Source organism: Rattus norvegicus, chromosome 1 (assembly GCF_036323735.1).
Source record: "Rattus norvegicus strain BN/NHsdMcwi chromosome 1, GRCr8, whole genome shotgun sequence".
Taxonomy (NCBI): Eukaryota; Metazoa; Chordata; class Mammalia; order Rodentia; family Muridae; genus Rattus; species Rattus norvegicus.
Window position 1 is genome coordinate 210,617,090 of NC_086019.1, and position 18,012 is coordinate 210,635,101.

At 51.3% G+C, this 18,012-nt stretch overlaps 2 protein-coding genes across 4 annotated transcripts in view; both read left to right on the forward strand.

The window, feature by feature from the left end:
- Aldh3b3 (aldehyde dehydrogenase 3 family, member B3) lies at nt 1-12,797 on the forward strand. Of its 2 annotated transcripts, XM_039101314.2 has the most exons (10): nt 1-146; nt 5,559-5,721; nt 6,163-6,273; nt 6,449-6,569; nt 6,688-6,773; nt 6,885-6,966; nt 7,272-7,658; nt 8,063-8,229; nt 10,794-10,893; nt 12,199-12,797. In XM_039101314.2, the coding sequence occupies exons 1-10, from the start codon at nt 109-111 to the stop codon at nt 12,381-12,383; spliced, it is 1,440 nt and encodes a 479-aa protein (XP_038957242.2). In that variant the 5' UTR covers nt 1-108; the 3' UTR covers nt 12,384-12,797. The 2 variants fall into 2 exon arrangements, with proteins under 2 accessions (XP_038957242.2, XP_038957243.1); XM_039101315.2 differs by lacking the exons at nt 1-146; nt 5,559-5,721; nt 10,794-10,893; nt 12,199-12,797 and having other exon boundaries at nt 5,884-6,273; nt 8,004-8,221.
- The window catches only part of Aldh3b3l-ps1 (aldehyde dehydrogenase 3 family, member B3-like, pseudogene 1), a 17,132-nt gene continuing 11,558 nt past the window's right edge, over nt 12,439-18,012 (forward strand). The window contains exon 1 of one of the 2 annotated variants that reach the window (XM_063279790.1): nt 12,439-12,551. In XM_063279790.1, coding sequence (XP_063135860.1) covers nt 12,537-12,551 — 15 coding nt within the window. In that variant the 5' untranslated portion in view covers nt 12,439-12,536. Of the gene's footprint in view, nt 12,552-15,171; nt 15,372-18,012 lie in introns of those variants that run through there. The other variant, XM_063279785.1, reaches the window with a different exon arrangement.

Genomic DNA, 18,012 nt, shown 5'->3' on the forward strand with positions numbered 1-18,012 from the left:
GCTGTCAGACGTGGGTGCAGGACTGTGGTCCAAGGGCACTTAGAGTGACTGGCAGAGACAGAGGCAGGAGCTAGCGGGGAGGAGAGGAGCTGCACATCTGGAGCCAGAATGCCCACCAAAGGCAAACACCCACAGCCTGACCAGGGGTAGGTGCACCTGCTGAGAGGAGCCTCAGCAGGGATGAGGAGGTCACAGATCAGGGGAAGGACCAGGAGCCCAGGGGTTGAGCCCACTAAGGAGCCTCGAACTGGGGGTTAGGGATTTAGCTCAGTGGTAGAGCGCTTGCCTGGCAAGCGCAAGGCCCTGGGTTCGGTCCCCAGCTCTGAAAAAAAAGAAAGAAAGAAAGAAAGAAAGAAAGAAGAGAGAGAGAGAGAGAGAGAGAGAGAGAGAGAGAGAGAGAGAGAGAGAAAGAAAGAAAGAAAGAAAGAAAGAAAGAAAGAAAGAAAGAAAAGGAAAAAGGAGCCTCGAACTGCAGAGTGATAGGTGGACCAGGAGACTCATGGCAGAGGTGGGGCCAGGGGGATGGTGATCTTGATCTTCCTTGTCCTTCTGAGCATCATATCCCTGTGATAGTTGCTGGAAGCACCCAGTTTCCCGGGGGTAGGGACAAGCCCCGTCTTTCCTGGAGAAGTTCTAGGTGACACGAGGCAGGTTTACAGGCATATGGGGACCTGGTTGAGCTGTGACCAGGTTGTTAAAAAGAATGGGACTTCTTGGGAGACCACTCCAGAGCTGAGTTACTGTTTCAAGTTTAAAAAGCCACATTCTATCAGGGCAGAGTAGCACAAACCTGTTATCCCAGCATTCTAGGGATCGAGGCAGAAGGATCCTGAACTCAAGAATTCAGGTATGTAATAAATTCTGTATCAGAAAGCAAACAAAAAATGAAACCGGGAGTGCATCTTAGTATAGAGTGCCGGCCTAGTGTGCCAGGGCAGCCTTGGGCTTCACCCCTTGCTGATGTGGGTTGCCCTGGTGCTGTTAGTATTTTGTTGTTTAGTTCTACTTCCTCAAGAGGGGCTGTGGTAGATCATGTACTCAGGTGATCTCACAGGACCTTCTCTCCCTTCTGACTGGTCAAATAAAGACTAGAGCCAATGATTGGGCAGTGGAAGGTAAAGGTGGGTCTGGAGGTCTCAGAGAGGGAGGAGAGAGAGGGGGGGAGAGAGAGCATGAGAGAGAGAGGGAAAGAGAGAGAGAGAGAGGGAGAGAGAGAGGAGAGAGAGAGAGGAGAGAGAGCAGGAGGAGGGGGAGGAGGAGGAAGAGGGGGAGGGGAGGGGGAGGAGGAGGAGGAGGGGGAGGAGGAGGGGGAGGGGAGGGGGAGGAGGAGGAGGAGGGGGAAGAGGAAGAGGAGGGGGAGGGGGAGGAGGAGGGGGAGGAGAAAGAGGGAGCAGAACCACGTGGCTTGGAGAATCTGCAAGTACCAAGGGGTGTCACAGCTGGGGAATAGATTAGTACAGTGATATATCTGCCCAATCTAGGCATATATCTTATAAATAGAATAACTGGGTTCTGTGTTTTTTATACGGGCTTATTGGGGTAAGAGATTACTATAACACCTAGCACTGTATAAATGGATCATTCTGACACAAGCTTGTCATTCTAGAACTTGGGAGGAGGCAGGAGGATTGGGTTCAAGATCATCCATCCTTGACTTCATGTCAATGTTGAGGCCAGCCTGAGCTACATAAGATTCTGGAGAGAGAGAGAGAGAGATGTTGTAAGACCCCATAGTGGCCTTACCTTAGGATCACAAATTGACAAATCGACCGCTGCAATGGCAAAAGGTTTAATGATCCACGTATGTGGGGTTGCTCATCCACACAGGGAGAGGCAACCCTGATCCCAAAAAGCACATAATTCTTTACAGAGGGCAGACTTCAGCAACAGGGTTAGCTGGCCTATTCTCATTGGTGGAACACAGGACAAAGGATCTGGTCAGGTATTGGCTGGCCTGCTCAGGCTGTTCTTGGCTTAGTCAGACACTTTCCTCATCCAGCCATTCACCTGGCCTTGGAAAATCACTGGGAAAGGGCTAAGTTGGCACGCCCCTTAGAGCAGGGAGGAACTGGGTGGTCGGCAGGGTCATTATGACATCTTGTGGTTGTTCTCAAGATTTACCACAGGGAGGGGTAGGGGGGTCTTTCCGAGAACAGTATCTTTGTTTTGTACTAACTTATGGTCAGAATAGTCTGGTCATTCTGACTACTAAAACTTTGTCATAAATTAGGCAACCTGAAGTCAGATGTATTTCTCAAAACCTTGTTTTTACAACTTTGTTTCTTTGTTTCTCATATCTATGGAACTATGAAACCTTATTTCTTCAGCGGGGGGGGGGGGAGAAAGACAGAGAGAGAGAGAGAGAGAGAGAGAGAGAGAGAGAGAGACAGAGACAGAGACAGAGACAGAGACAGAGACAGACAGAGAGAGACAGAGACAGAGAGAGAGAGACAGAGAGAGAGAGACAGAGCGATCGAGCTGGGGTTGGGGGTGTGTGGTCATGTTTCTGTGTTTCCAGAACTGTGACTTTTTTTATTTTTACATTTAGTGTGTGTGTGTGTGTGTGTGTGTGTGTGTGTGTGTGTGTGTGTTTGCACCAACTAGAATGGGCAGGTGCAGTAGAATGACTGTAGAAAGTGCAGGTCAGAGCACGGCCTGTATGAGCTGTTCTCTCCTTTGACTGTGTGGGCTCCCGGTATCCCAACTCCAAACTCAGGTCATCAGGCTTCCTGGCCACTTACTGACACAGCTCGCTGATGTGAAGTGTAACATTCTTTTTTTTTTATTTAAAGATCTATTTATTTTATGTATATGAGTGCATTGTAGCTGCCTTCCGACACACCGGAAGAGGGCATTGGAGAAAGCACTCAGCATTAGCCTATAGCCTCCACACATACATGTACACTTCACTTGTACATACACATGAGCACACATACATTTGAACACACACACCACGGACAACACATTGGTACATGACCATAATATTGGTGAGAGAAGAGGTCTGTGGGGTCCACAGAGATGTATTGGTCAGCAGCCACTGTGAATAGGACAAATCAGCTGGCCTCTTGGAGCCTCAGTCTTCTCACCCTAAAAATGGGGTAACAGTATCTGCCAGGCACTATAATCCCACTCAGGAAGAGTAAAAGTCGCAATTCCTTCCAGTCTTGTTCCATGTCATATTTGGTGTGCACAGAATCCACCCTGGTTCCCCGTGAAGCAACTCCCATCAAGACAACTGTCCCTGATACACCCCATTTCTCACACTCTGTACCCCAAGGACCTTGCCCTGCTATCCCACATCCACAGTGCACAACATCCCTGTGTCTTCACTGCAGTTAGAGCCGAGATGATGGCTCTCTGGTCTGCCTCTGGAGATGCCTATGGTGCTGATGCCTCTGGAGATGCCTATGGTGCTGATCCTGTATAATTACAGACTCGTGCCATGTAAGTGACACGTCAGTCAGTGACAGTCAGTGAGCACAACAGTAATCCTACAGATTATAATTGAGCTGAGAGGAGTAGGCTGCCCCACATTAAGGCGCCCCAGGGGCCTTACTACATCCCAGGTTCAGCCCCAGGAAGGCAGGAGGAAGGATGGACACTGTGAGAACCATGGGCAACGTGACCAGGAGCTCATGGAGCCTGGGCAGGGGGCATCGTGAGGGCTGGTGACATGGCTCCCAGAAGGAGCGCGAAGGCATAGAGTCTAGGCCAATTGTTCCAGTTGTCCAGGGAGTGGGGAACCAAGTAGCCCCAGGCAGGCCCAGGTCCTCCAGGGAACCTCTGCAGGGAATGGACCCTGGTCTTCCTGGCTAGGGGTCTAGGTGGGGACTCCCCCAGGTCTGGCTGTATGGAAGGAGGGCCTGGGTCTCCATTCAGGCCTGACAGGAGGAGAGTCTGCTCAGGGACAGTCCTGAAGGCCCCAGGGGAGAGGGACCTGAATGTGGAGTCCTCAGCTGGGAAATCAGCAGCTCTGTCATGGGAGGAGGACAAGTCTGCACTCTCCTGTCTCCCCACATTCCTCAGCTGAGACAGCCCCTGGGAGCCTGCAGTGGCTGCTCAATTTAGCCTTTTGTTCTTAAGAACAGGCTCTGTCCTGAGAGTTCTGTCCACAGGGGGCGCTGTCCTGAAAGTTCTGTCCACAGGGGGTGCTGTCCTGAGAGTTCTGTCCACAGGGGGCACTGTCCTGAGAAGACAGATTACTGGAGGGTAGTGACTTTTAAGCCTGGCAGATACTGCTATCCATTGTAAGACTACTGAGGCTCCAAGAGGCCGGCTGTCCCGACAGGAGCTCCACTCCAAATGGTGCTGTTTTGTAGCCATTCACTGTGGGAGCCGTTCCTGATTTACACACCGTTCACAGGGAGCACTGTTCCAAGAGCTCTATTCACATGTCTGTGCCGGCATTAGATGATCTCTATCCATAGGGGTGTGTCTGGGTTTCAGTGAAGAAGGTGATAACCTGCTGAGGCCCAGGGGAAGATCCAGATGCTGATGGGGACAGGGCCTAAAGGACACACAGTAGGGATGCTATTCCCCTGCTCCCTCCGAGGGCCATGACCATGTCCCAGTACAGCTCCCGACTACACAGATGCAAAGCTCACACCTGCATTCATTCAGGTCAACACAAAAGTATACACACAAGAGTACATACACACACACACACACACACACACACACACACACACACACACAGTGATCCACAGACTCAGAATACAGATGCTTGTTCAGAAACATAGACACATGGACACAGGCACTCATTTGCACATGGGCACAGCAAGAGCTGTGAAATGAACCTTGTGGGTTGGCTCATGCTTTTCATTCCAGCTGTGTGGGAAGTAGAGACAGAATGGTCAGGATTTCCCAGGTCACTTCTAGCAATGTAATACTCTGGAGGCCACCATGAACTACATGAGACCGTGTCTCAATAATCCAACTGTCTTAGTCAGAGTTTCTATTCCTGCACAAACATCATGACCAAGAAGCAAGTTGGGGAGAAAAGGGTTTATTCGGCTTACACATTCACATTGCTGTTCATCACCAAAGGAAATCAGGACTGGGACTCACACAGGGCAGGAAGGAGGAGCTGATGCAGAGGCCATGGAGGGGTGTTTCTTACTGGCTTGCTTCCCCTGCCCTTGCTCAGCTTGCTCTCTTATAGAACCCAAGACCACCAGCCCAGCAGTGGCACCACCCACAATGAGCTGGGTCCTCCCACCTTGATCACTAGTTGAGAAAATGACTTACAGCTGGGTCTCATGGAGGCGTTTCCTCAACTGAGGCTCCTTTCTCTGTGATAACTTCAGCTTGTGTCAAGTTAACACATAAAACCAGCCAGCACAGCAAACAAACAAACAACAAAACAAAACAAGCTCCAGGTTCACCAGCATTCAGAAGCACTCAGCGCCATTGCTGTGCCTGACCTGCAAGGTCATTGGAGAAAGGAGACACTCATGGAAGCCCATAAGCTTCTGGATATGGCATGGACCAGCGGTAATTAGAGTGTGTTGTAACCATGGTGACAGTCTCAACCACTCAGTTAACTACCCATGTTTCAGGACGGACCCTTTTGAGGAAAAGTTACAGAGGCTGAAGGAGGCCTTCAACACAGGGAAGACAAAGATGGCCAAGTTCAGGGCTGAACAACTCGAGAGCCTGGGCCAGTTTCTGCAGGACAACAGCAAGCAGCTACATGATGCCCTGGATGGAGACCTGGGCAAGGTGCTGTGCGGTGTGGGTGTGGGGCATGCATCTTTGGAGACACAGGATAGTGCTATTCTATCTGTCCCAGGCTAGCCTTATCCTTTGTGAGACCTTGAATCCCTGAGAGAGTCATACTTGTAATGTGATGGGCTGTGTGTCCACATCGTGGCCTGCGTATTTATCCCCTGCCTTAGATACAGAGCGCAGTATTAACTCAGGAACACACAAGCACTCCCTTCCCCTGAGAGGCAGCTTCATGGAGGTTCTCAAGTCACAAATTAGGAAACAGGCACTCAGTGTTAAGTTGCTTGTCCAAAGTCTCAGTAGAGGCAGTTGCAGTCCAGGATCAGTCCCCATGGCACCACCACACACTGTTTATAAGCTCAAAGGAACTGTCTCAAGCCCTAGCCAAGCCAGAGACCCCAGCCCAGCCTTGAATCTGACCTCCCCACCCCACAGTCAGCCTTCGAGTCAGACATGAGTGAGATCATCCTGTGTCAGAACGAGGTGGACCTGGCCCTCAAGAACCTGCAGACGTGGATGAAGGACGAGTCTGTGTCCACCAACTTTGTGAGCCCTGTTGACTGAGGGATGGCGGGTGAAGGTGGCAGTGGGGCGGCAGGGCACAGGGTAGCCTGCCCCAGGCCAGTCTGCTCATTTGGGGACTCTGTCACCCAGGGAGTATGTGTAGGTGTGGGTGTGGGCTCCTACCCATCGTGCACGTGACTGTGGTTCTGCATCCTAGCTCACGAAGTTCAGCTCAGCCTTCATCCGGAAAGAGCCCTTTGGCCTGGTACTTATCATCGCTCCCTGGAATTATCCTCTGAACTTGATGATCATGCCTCTAGTGGGGGCCATTGCTGCAGGTGAGTGGGGCTCTGAGCCCTCCTAGTCTGGTGATCCCTCCCTAAGAAGGCTTCCAGGGTTCTGTGGAGGGTGCAAGCACCCGCCTCTCCTCTCTACTTCCCCATTGGCTCCTGGCAGGAAACTGTGTGGTGCTGAAGCCATCAGAAATGAGCAAGAACACAGAGAAGGTGCTGGCAGAGCTGCTACCCCAGTATCTGGACCAGGTGAGCACAGTTCTGCCTATCAGGCAGCCGGCATCCCCCCACCTTGTCCTGGCTGGTGGGGATGTCCTCCTGCCCTGGGTCTGCCTCCTGAGCTGTCTTCACGCCTTGTAGAGCTGCTTTGCTGTGGTGCTGGGTGGGCCCGAGGAGACCGGGCAGCTGCTGAAGCACAAATTTGACTACATCTTCTTCACAGGTAAGGACAGCCCCGTCCAGCATCCTGGGGAAGGGAGACAGCAGATAACACAGTGGGAAAGCAATGTGGGGCAAGGCCATAAGCCAGGGGAGGGGGTGAGTAAGAGGTGGAGGTGTCCCTGAGGATGGCTCTCCAGGCCCTCTGAGAATCTTGGAGATTGGCTCCTGGGCGGCCGGGATGGGGGCAGACTCTCGGACGTAGGTGGAACAGCCCAGAGCTTGTGTTGAGAAAGGGCTCTGTGGAGAGAGGAGGCCAAAGTTGATGCCTAGACCAGTTGACCAGGTGCCTCTCGACCATGTTCTCAGGGAGCCCTCGGGTAGGCAAGATCGTCATGGCTGCTGCTGCCAAACACCTGACGCCCATCACCCTGGAGCTGGGGGGTAAGAACCCCTGCTATGTGGATGACAACTGCGACCCCCAGACAGTGGCCAACCGTGTGGCCTGGTTCCGCTACTTTAACGCCGGCCAGACCTGTGTGGCCCCGGATTATGTCCTGTGTAGCCAGGAGATGCAGGAGCGGCTGGTGCCCGCCCTGCAGAATGCCATCACGCGTTTCTATGGAGACAACCCACAGACCTCCCCCAACCTGGGCAGAATCATCAACCAGAAGCATTTCGAGCGGCTCCAGGGATTGCTGGGCTGTGGCCGTGTGGCCATCGGGGGCCAGAGCGATGAGGGGGAGCGCTACATTGGTGAGTCTCCTGCCCTGTCACTGGCACAGGGCCCTGCTGGGCTGAGGCATTTCCATACTGGAGGGGCTTCTCTGAGCCCATAACTGAGTTCTAGCTTTTGGTGCTAGGAGCCCCCACACTGTGGTTTTTGGTCTGTGACTCCTCAATTCTAAACATCTGTCCCACAGCTCAAACCTTCTGAGCTACATCCCTGTTCTAGGTACTCAGAGTGTGGTTTAAATTCCTGCCCAACCCTCTATTGTCCCATATCCCAGAAGGTAGAATCCCAGACACTGAGTCTCGAGTCCTCATAAATCAGCCCCTGAGGTTCCCCATCCTGGAATCCAAGCTCTCTCACCCTCACAGGCCCTGCCCTTCTGCAAGTCCTGCCTATGGAGAGGCTGAGTCGACTCCTGTGTCCACAGCCCCCACAGTGTTAGTGGATGTGCAGGAGACAGAGCCCGTGATGCAGGAGGAGATCTTTGGACCCATCCTGCCCCTGGTGACTGTGAGGAACCTGGATGAGGCGATTGAGTTCATCAACCGGAGGGAGAAGCCACTTGCGCTGTATGCCTATTCCAACAATGTGGAGGTGGGTGACATTTCCAGAAGTGGACTATGGGATAAGAGGAGCCCTCTGCACAGTCACAGAATTTTAGGGATGGTGGCTTCTTAGGCTCTGTCCTTTCCCTCCCTCTTAGAAGGCACTGAGGTCCCCTTCCACATCCTATGGAGACCACACTGGTTTTCCTGTGCACCACATCTGACTGAACCTAGGATCCTTTTTTTTTTTTTTTTTTTTTTTTTGAGTCAAGGTCTTATGTAGCCAGACCTCATACTCACTGTGTAGCTGAGATGGCTTCAAGCTCCTGGTTCTCCTGTCTTCACATCATAGTTCTGTGAAAACGGAGGTTCACACCGTCTCTGGTTTCAGGAGCTGAGAAAGCGCTGCCAAGCAAGCTCCATCCCCAAGCCCTCAGCACTGGTGTTGTACATGCTTCTTTTTTTTTTTTTTTTTTTTTTTTTTTTTATAATTAACTTGAGTATTTCTTATTTACATTTCAAGTGTTATTCCCTTTCCCGGTTTCCGGGCAAACATCCCCCTAATCCCTCCCCCTCCCCTTCTTTATGGGTGTTCCCCTCCCCACTCCCCATCCTCCCCCCATTGCTGCCCTCCCCCCAACAATCTAGTTCACTGGGGGTTCAGTCTTAGCAGGACCCAGGGCTTCCCCTTCCACTGGTGCTCTTACTAGAATATTCATTGCTACCTATGAGGTCATAGTCCAGGGTCAGTCCATGTATAGTCTTTAGGTAGTGGCTTAGTCCCTGGAAGCTCTGGTTGCTTGGCATTGTTGTACATATGGGGTCTCGAGCCCCTTCAAGCTCTTCCAGTTCTTTCTCTGATTCCTTCAACGGGGGTCCTATTCTCCTTTTTTCTTTTTTTCGGAGCTGGGGACCGAACCCAGGGCCTTGAGCTTGCTAGGCAAGCACTCTACCACTGAGCTAAATCCCCAACCCCGGGGGTCCTATTCTCAATTCAGTGGTTTGCTGCTGGCATTCGCCCCTGTATTTGCTGTATTCTGGCTGTGTCTCTCAGGAGCGATCTACATCTGTCTCCTGTCGGCCTGCACTTCTTTGCTTCATCCATCTTGTCTAATTGGATGGTTGTATATGTATGGGCCACATGTGGGGCAGGCTCTGAATGGGTGTTCCTTCTGTGTCTGTTTTAATCTTTGCCTCTCTATTCCCTGCCAAGGGTATTCTTGTTCCCCTTTTAAAGAAGGAGTGAAGCATTCATATTTTGATCATCCGTCTTGAGTTTCATTTGTTCTAGGCATCTAGGGTAATTCAAGCATTTGGGCTAATAGCCACTTATCAATTGTACGTGCTTCTTAACTTGAGAGTACATTTATGGAAAATCCACAAAGGCAGTAGATTTCCCATGTATTCCACACCCAGTTGCCCCATGAAGGGGCCTGGCACAGGTCAGAACCAGGAAAGGACCTCAGATATCACCACCACTGGCCCTCCATCTGTCCCCCCCACCCTCTCCCCTCCGTCTGTGCCCCTCCATCTGTGCTGCCCGTGCTTTTGATTCCTCAGGCTTTTAGGCCTCAGTCTGTGTGGTCAGATCTTTGTGCTACCCCAGTTTCTTGGTTCCTCTCAATTCAATAAAAGGCATAGGATTTCCAGAGAGTTTGCCCTGGAGGTAAAGGCTGCCTCTGAGTGCCAGAGAGCTACTCATGGCCAGGGAGATTAATAGGTACTTGTGCAAGGCCTTGTCTGCCAGTGTCACTGCTGGGAGCTGTCATACCTCTTCCTGAGTATTGAGGCAAACATCTAAGCTGACCTCTGGGGAGGTGGGAGAGGCTGCAGATCTTCAAAGGATGCCGATGAGTGGGCTCTGCAGGTATGATCCCAACTCCAGGGGGTGGGGGATTTTCCCCCAGAGCCATTCGTCTAGACAAAATGTGTGTGTGTGTGTGTGTGTGTGTGTGTGTGTAATTCGCATGTTTTATAAGGCAGTTTTTTAAAATTATTTATTTATATGAGTACACTATCGCTGTCTTCAGATACACCAGAAGAGGGCATCAGATTCCATTACAGATGGTTGTGAGCCACCATGTGGTTGTTGGGAATTGAACTCAGGACCTCTGGAAGAGCAGTAGTGCTCTTACCCGCTGAGCCATCTCCCCAGCCCCTGAGGCAGGTTCTTGTAGACTAGGTTGGTGTGTTGAGTTCTCTATGTAGCTTTAACTCCTGGGGCCAATGTTTATCAAGTTGGTAAGCCCAAGCTTGACCTTAGAGGCCCAAGATTGTCCCACAAGGGTGCTTACTTCTCTCTCCTTTCTCTCCTGCAGAACTGCCTCAGTTATAATAAGACTCAGTAGCCCACTTGTCCCCCTCCCCTGGGAAACCTCCATGACCACCTGGCACCTCACTATGCCTCCACTCTGCCTGTCTCTAGCCTCATGCCTTCCTCCTCAGGATTAGGTCCCAACACCCTGCCGGGGCCACTCACAGGCAAACACACAAGGAACATGTTCCCAGCATAGGGATCCAGGAGTCTGTCCTACAAGACCCCCTTGGACCTCAGGCCCTCACCAGAACAAAGCTCATCCAGGTGTGCTTTACAGGTTCCTCTTTCTCTCCCAGGTCATCAAACAGGTGTTGGCCCGGACCAGCAGTGGGAGCTTCTGCGGGAACGATGGCTTTATGCACATGACCCTGTCCAGCCTTCCTTTTGGAGGAGTGGGTAGGTGGTGACAGAGCTCTGCCCTCCTGGGCTGGTCCCCCACCTGCATCCCCATCCTGCTACTTGACCACACTAACTGCAGAAGATGCACCCCACTCTCAGTTCCCAGTGCAGTGGGCAGGAGCGGAAGCCCCTCTCCACTGAGTGTCCATCTAGCCTGCCTCCCTCCCACCTCTCTTCAGTCTGTGGTGGAAATTTTGTGTGGGTGAGGACCAGATAGGCTGTTTTGTGAGTTTTAAGAAAGCCCACCTAGGGGGGTTGGGGATTTAGCTCAGTGGTAGAGCGCTTGCCTAGCAAGCGCAAGGCCCTGGGTTGGGTCCTCAATTCCGGGGGCGGGAGGTGGGTGGGAAGAAAGCCCAGCTGTGGCCTTTAGCCAGCCGCTAAGCACCTTGACTTTCATCAAGCAACACTGGTCCTCGGCTGCCCATCCCCCACAGAGCCGTGGGTGTTTTCTAGTGATGGGGCTGCATACTTGCCCCTTCAGCCTTCCCATGTCCCTGTGAACATAGGCCTGGGGATCTCTACCTCCAGCAAGCCCCACTGGCAGAGGTGATCTTGGCAGGCACTTTCCCTCTGAACCCACTTCATTACTGAAAGGGTATCCTGTTCCTTCCACTTGGTAATTCTAAGTAGTGGGATGAGTGACAGATGGCCCTGGTCCCTCCTGGTCTGTCTTAGAGGACCTACTTCCTTCTCTCTCCCTCAGTTTTGTCTGCTGTGACAGCCATTGAGCTTGGTCCTAACATGTCACCAACTGCCAAGGCTCTTGTTGTCCCCAAGCCTGAATCCTTTGGGCTTTCACCTACAATATTCATCTGGTTGACTCCACAATCCTCTGGCCTCTTTCATTCCCAAAATCCCAGCTTCATGGCCCCTACTTCACCCAGCCATTCCCCATGTCTTCCCCAGCTGGGTCCTTGTCCCTTCCTAGACAGTGGGAGCTGTGAGACTGAAGATTCACTTAATTTCTATCAAAGCCCTAGAAGAAGGGTGCCAGCATCACTGCAGAATGAGGCAAAGTCACTTACTCAAGGTGGCATAGATATTAGGGACAAAGCTGGGGCCCATCCCCCACTCCCACCCCAGCAACCTGAGTTTAGAATATAATCCACTGGCCACTGTTTGCCTATCTTGCACCAACACCTGGTAAACTGGTGCTGGGGCTGGCTCAGGGCTCAGCCTTTTACATACAGTGCTTTATTTAACCCAATGGATGAATGGGGAAACAGGCTCAGAGCAAGGTCTGTATGATATCTTCTCAACTGTCCATGGAAGGGCTGACCCTATGTCCTATGCTGTCCACAGGATCGAGTGGGATGGGCAGGTACCACGGCAAGTTCTCCTTTGACACCTTTTCTAATCAGCGTGCCTGCCTGCTGAGCTGCTCTGGGATGGAAAAGCTTAATGACCTCCGTTACCCACCCTATAGTCCCCGTAGGCAACAGCTGCTAAGATGGGCTATGGGCTCCCAGAGCTGCTCCCTCCTGTGAATGTCACCTTGACTCCTCTCTCTTGCTGTTCTGCCCCAACATACCTGAGCTTTCAGTGGATTTCAAGTTCCCAGTGGTTCCTGAAAGGCCAGGTGTCTGGTCCAGCCTGTGAACACCCCACTTCTGGAACTCTTTCTGAACACACCTGCAGCCATGCAAAGCCTCCAGGTAGCTGGTCCAGCCCCTGCCTGTAGCACAGCACCCTCAGCAGCCTCCTGACCTTCTGCTTAGACAGAGAGATTCCCTCACCAAGTTTGGGCAGACCTGGTGACTGAGGGGGACTTTCTTTGTCAGATCATAGCAGGATCCCAAAAGACAGAGCAGTTGCTGACAACTCCTGGAGGGTGGCTTTGTCCCACCTGAAGTGACATGATCATGAACCCAGATCAGAATAATTGGTGGAATCTGTCTGAAGCGTGTTCATTAGTTACTTTCCTGTAGCTTCTATTGAATGCCCTGATATGCACAAGTTCAAGAAAAGATTCTCTTGTAGCTCATGGTCAGAGGGTTCGGTCAGCCTCAACATCTGATGAAGTTAAGGATCTTGCCAAGATCCTGGCCATCCACACAACATTCACTTCAGTCCCAGGCCCCTCATCAGAGGGAAGCAGAGGGTGAGAATGTAGTTCAGTTGTACAGTATTTTGTCAAGCATGTGAGAGACCAGGATTACTGAAGGAGGAAGATGTGTGTGGCGTGATGTGTTGTGAGGGAAGATAGAAAGGATTCAGTAGATGTGTCCTGAGACAAAGGTCATGTAAAGACAGAAGTCTGAGGAGGGGTGGCTACCAACCAAGGATGCTTGGCAGCCACCTGCAGCTGGAAGGGCAAGTGGCTCCTCCCGCACAGGCTTAGGGAACAGGCCTCAGCATATTTTTTTTCTTTTTCCCTCTCTGAGACAAAGTCTCAGTATGTAGTCTTGGCTGTCTTGGAACTCCTGGCAATCCTCCTGCCTGGGCTTCCTGAGAGCTAGAACTACAGGTGTGAGCCACCATATTCAGCATGGTTGTGGATTTTTGTCTTCAGTGTTGTGAGAGAGCACAGCTCTGCTGTCTCGGCCACTTTGGGACATTTGTCTCAGCAGCCTGGCACAGGACCGAGAGGGGTACAGGAAGCTCCCTAATGGTTTGATTCCACTCTGCCCATCGCTCTCAGGATCACAACTGTGCAGGTTCCTCCCTGGTTTGGTTTTCTTTAAAATGCTTCTCCACTAAGTCAGCTTCTCCACTGAGTCAGCTTCACACAGCCTGTAGCCTCCATACAGTGTAGCTACACAACTCAGGGTAGGAAGTCATCTTTGGGATCCACCTGCTACTCCTAGGCAAGGTCACCCCAGAGAAGCCATCTCATGTCCCCTCGGCTCCTACTGTGCTTCCTTCCTGGGCCCACATGGGCATTTAGCTCTGAAACTAACAAAGATTCATGGAGCAGAGGTTTGTACTGTGCTGTGGCTTCCACTGGCTGAGCTCCAAGCACAAGGAAAGGTTCTGCCAGACAACTTCTGATGGAGACTCCTTCTCTGCACCCCTGAACTGGGGGTGTGTTTGATGTCTGGGTTAGGGAGGAGTGGGGCATAGGGTATGGTCACCAGCGAGGGACAGTGGCAGGGCTGATCCCAGCCTCCTGCTTCTTAAACCCTAGGAGGTACTGGGTGAATGTGCACAGAAACAATGGGAGCCTCTGGTACCACAGCCCCAGAAACACTGACTTGTGCCTGAAGCTGTGAGCATGCCTTCTCACTCCCAGGACAGTCTCTCAGAAATCATGATATTAAAGGGCTGGGAGATGGCTCAGTGGTCAACAGCACTGGTTGCTCTCCCAGAGGACCTCAGCTTAGTTCCCAACACCCACATGGCCTGTTACACTGTGACTCCAGTTCCAGGGAATCTGATGCCCTCTCTGGCCTCTGTGGTTACCAGGTGTGCATGTGGTGCACAGATACATGCAAGAAGACCACATGCATGCACACACTACACATACACACATACACACATACACACATGCACACATGCACACACCACACATACATACACACACACACACCACACATACACACATACATACACACATACACACACCACACATACACACATACATACACACATACACACATACATACACACATACACACATACATACACACACCACACATACATACATACATACATACATACATACATACATACATACACACATATACACATACATACATACACAGACAGTAAGCTCAGAGAGGCTAAATAATTTGACTAGGATCTCACAGTAAATAGGAAATAAATACGTGACATTCCCCCATTGGAACAATCCCCCTGCCTGCGGAGTCTCCTCTACAACTCTAAGTGCCCTTTCCCCTACTCCCCTACTCCATGTGTGTCATTTGGTCACAGGAGAGTGAAAGAAAAATCCCACACTTTTTTTCTTCTAGACAGGGACACTCTCATTGTGTGCGTTTCTCTCTCTCTCTCTCTCTCTCTCTCTCTCTCTCTCTCTCTCTCTCTGCGTGTGTGTGTGTGTGTGTGTGTGTGTGTGTGTGTGTGTGTGTATACACGTGCGCACACACATGGGCATGTGGGAGGAGATGATTTAGCCCCAGGAGTCTTCCTGGAGGCCACATTGCTCTCAGGAACCTGATGAAGTCTGTCTTCACCTCCGACTCCCATGACTTTTCTCCTTACTTGCTAACTCCTTTCATCGTCTCCAGAACTTTCAGACCAACGGAGGAGCCTGTACAGCCTGTCATTCCAGTTCCCTAGAGCTGTGCCCAGGAGGCAGGGAGGGAGGGAGGGAGGGCCCTGGGTTTAGGAGACAGCTGCCCCACCCATCATTCGTTAGAGCTTCAAGATCAGGCCCTGCACTGCCAGGTAGGGCAAGGCAGTGTGGTCCCACCTAGAAGGATCGGCCGAGGCAAGAAAGAGCCTGGCTAAAATAGGAGCCGCACATCTGGAACCAGAATGTCTGCTGCGGACACAGGCTCGGAGCCCTGTCAGGGGTAGGTGGGGCCGCTGGCACTGGTGACAAAGGGGCTTCACTACAAAAGGCCTTGGGTGGGGGACAGTTCTGCTGGGAATGGGATATGGAGTCACTGGTGAAGGGCAGGGCCAGGAGCTGAGGGTTTGAGGCCAGCAATGAGCCTTGGTCAGTACTCATTACAACAGGACAGGTGGCCTAGATCAGAGGTACACAGTCATCTGCCTTGTTCTTCTGAGCCTCACATTCCAGTTACACATAGGAAACACCCAAGAGTCCCAGGCCCATCCTGTCTGGAGGAGCTCCGCGCTGCTAAGGTGGCAGTCACACAAGCAGATGGAGATCTGGCAAGGGACACCAGAGCTGTGACCAGAGTTAGAAAAGAGGGGACGTCTTAGAAGGCAAGGCCAGAGCTGAGAATTGTATTTGTTTGAGTCAGGGTCTTACTGTGTAGTCCTGGCTGTCCTGGAATTCATTATGTAGACCAGACTGGCCTCAAACTTACAGAGATCTGTTTGCCTCTGCCTTTGGAATGCTGGTATGCATTACCACACCCAATCTAGTTTTAGGTTTAAAAAGCTACGTGACCAGTGGGGCTCAGTGGCATACACCTGTAATCTCAGCTCTCTAGATGCTGAGGTAAAAGGAGCATGAATTCAAGGACAGCCTAGACTGCATTGGGAGAAAACAGTGGGTCTGGGGATGGCAGAGGGCTTGCCTAGAGTGCATCAGGCTGTGTCTGATTCCCAGGACTGCATACACTGAGCGTAATGGCACTTGTCTAATCCCAGTACTTGGAAGGTAGGAGCAGAAGCATGAGGGTCAGGGGTTCTAGGTCATCCTTTGCTAAATATCAAATTCAAGGCTGACATGAGCTACACAAGATCCCTTCTTTATCCCACTCCCTGCCCAAAGTGATGGCAGCACACACCTTTAATCCCAGCACTCCAAGCCAAGGTGGGTGGAGCTCTGTGAGCCTAGGCCAGCCTGATGCACATAGAGAGTGCCAGGTCAGTCAGAGCTACATAGCGAGGCCAAGACTCATTTTAAAAAAAAGTGTTGTTCACTATGGATCTAAAAATGTTGCAGTCTCTTGGAAAATCTGGAAGCAACTGAAAGGTGTAGAGGAGATGATAAAAGCCATGTGACTAGAAGCTCAGCATGGTGGCACACCTCCAGACCCAGAAGCAGGGGATTGCTTCAAGTTCAAGGCTGTGCAGTGAGATCCTGCCCCTCCCCACACCCCACACAGTGATTCCCTCACATCCAAACAAAAGCCAGCTGGGCACGAACGTCCACCTGCTAAGCCACTGTTGGGAGGCAGAGACATGGATCCCGCTGGGTTGCAATGACTAGAGCATCTCAAGGAGTGAGGTCTGGGTTCAACCATGCATTCCGCCTCATTAAAGAAAGGGAACTGAGGAAGACAGCAGGTGTCAACCTCTGGTCTCCACATCTCCACACACACTGCAAGCAGTCACTCATATGTATGAACACACGTGCCACACATATATGCACACATAACTCCCCCTCCCACGCACATACCAAATGGGACACATACTGGAACATGGTCATAGGGTTGGTGTAGGAGAGAGCTGTGAGGACTGAAAAACACCCACTCTCAGAAGCTTGAGGTTGCTGCTCTCATTTCCTTTCTGTCAACTTGATAAAACACTCTGTCCAGAAGCACCTTAGAGGAGAAAAGGACTGATGTCATCTTACAGGTCAGAGACCATCACTGCCATCAATGCCAGTGATAACTCAACATCAAGGAAAAACAGCAGAAACAATGGAGGATTCTGCTTTCTAATTAGCATACAGGCTTATCCTCAGCTACCTTTCTTACATAGGCCAGGACCACCTATCTAGGGAATGGTGTCACCCATAGTGGGCTATGCCTTTCTATATCAACTAACAATCAAAACAATCACACACAAGCAAATCTGGTTTGGGCAATCGCTCATTTGTGACTCCCTTCTCAAGTGACCTTAGGCTGTGTCAGGTTGACAGTCAAAGTTAACTGGGACAAATCAGGTGGACTCTCTGAGCTTCACTTTGTCATCAGTATGGAGTAATGATACATACTATGAGGTTTAAATAAGATGAGACATGCCACCCCTCTGTCCAAATGCCTGTTCTGCCTTTTTTCCAGCCTTGCACTGTGTTGTATTTGGTGTTCACAGAATCTACCCTGGTTCCCCGTGAAGCAACTCCCATCAAGACAACTGTCCCTGTTACACCCCATTTCTCACACTCTGCACCCCAAGGACCTTGCCCTGCTATCCCACATCCACAGTGCACAACATCCCTGTGTCTTCACTGCAGTTAGAGCGGAGATGATGGCTCTCTGGTCTGCCTCTGGAGATGCCTATGGTGCTGATGCCTCTGGAGATGCCTATGGTGCTGATCCTGTATAATTACAGACTCGTGCCATGTAAGCGACACGTCAGTCAGTGACAGTCAGTGAGCACAACAGTAATCCTACAGATTATAATTGAGCTGAGAGGAGTAGGCTGCCCCACATTAAGGCGCCCCAGGGGCCTTACTACATCCCAGGTTCAGCCCCAGGAAGGCAGGAGGAAGGATGGACACTGTGAGAACCATGGGCAACGTGACCAGGAACTCATGGAGCCTGGGCAGGGGGCATCGTGAGGGCTGGTGAC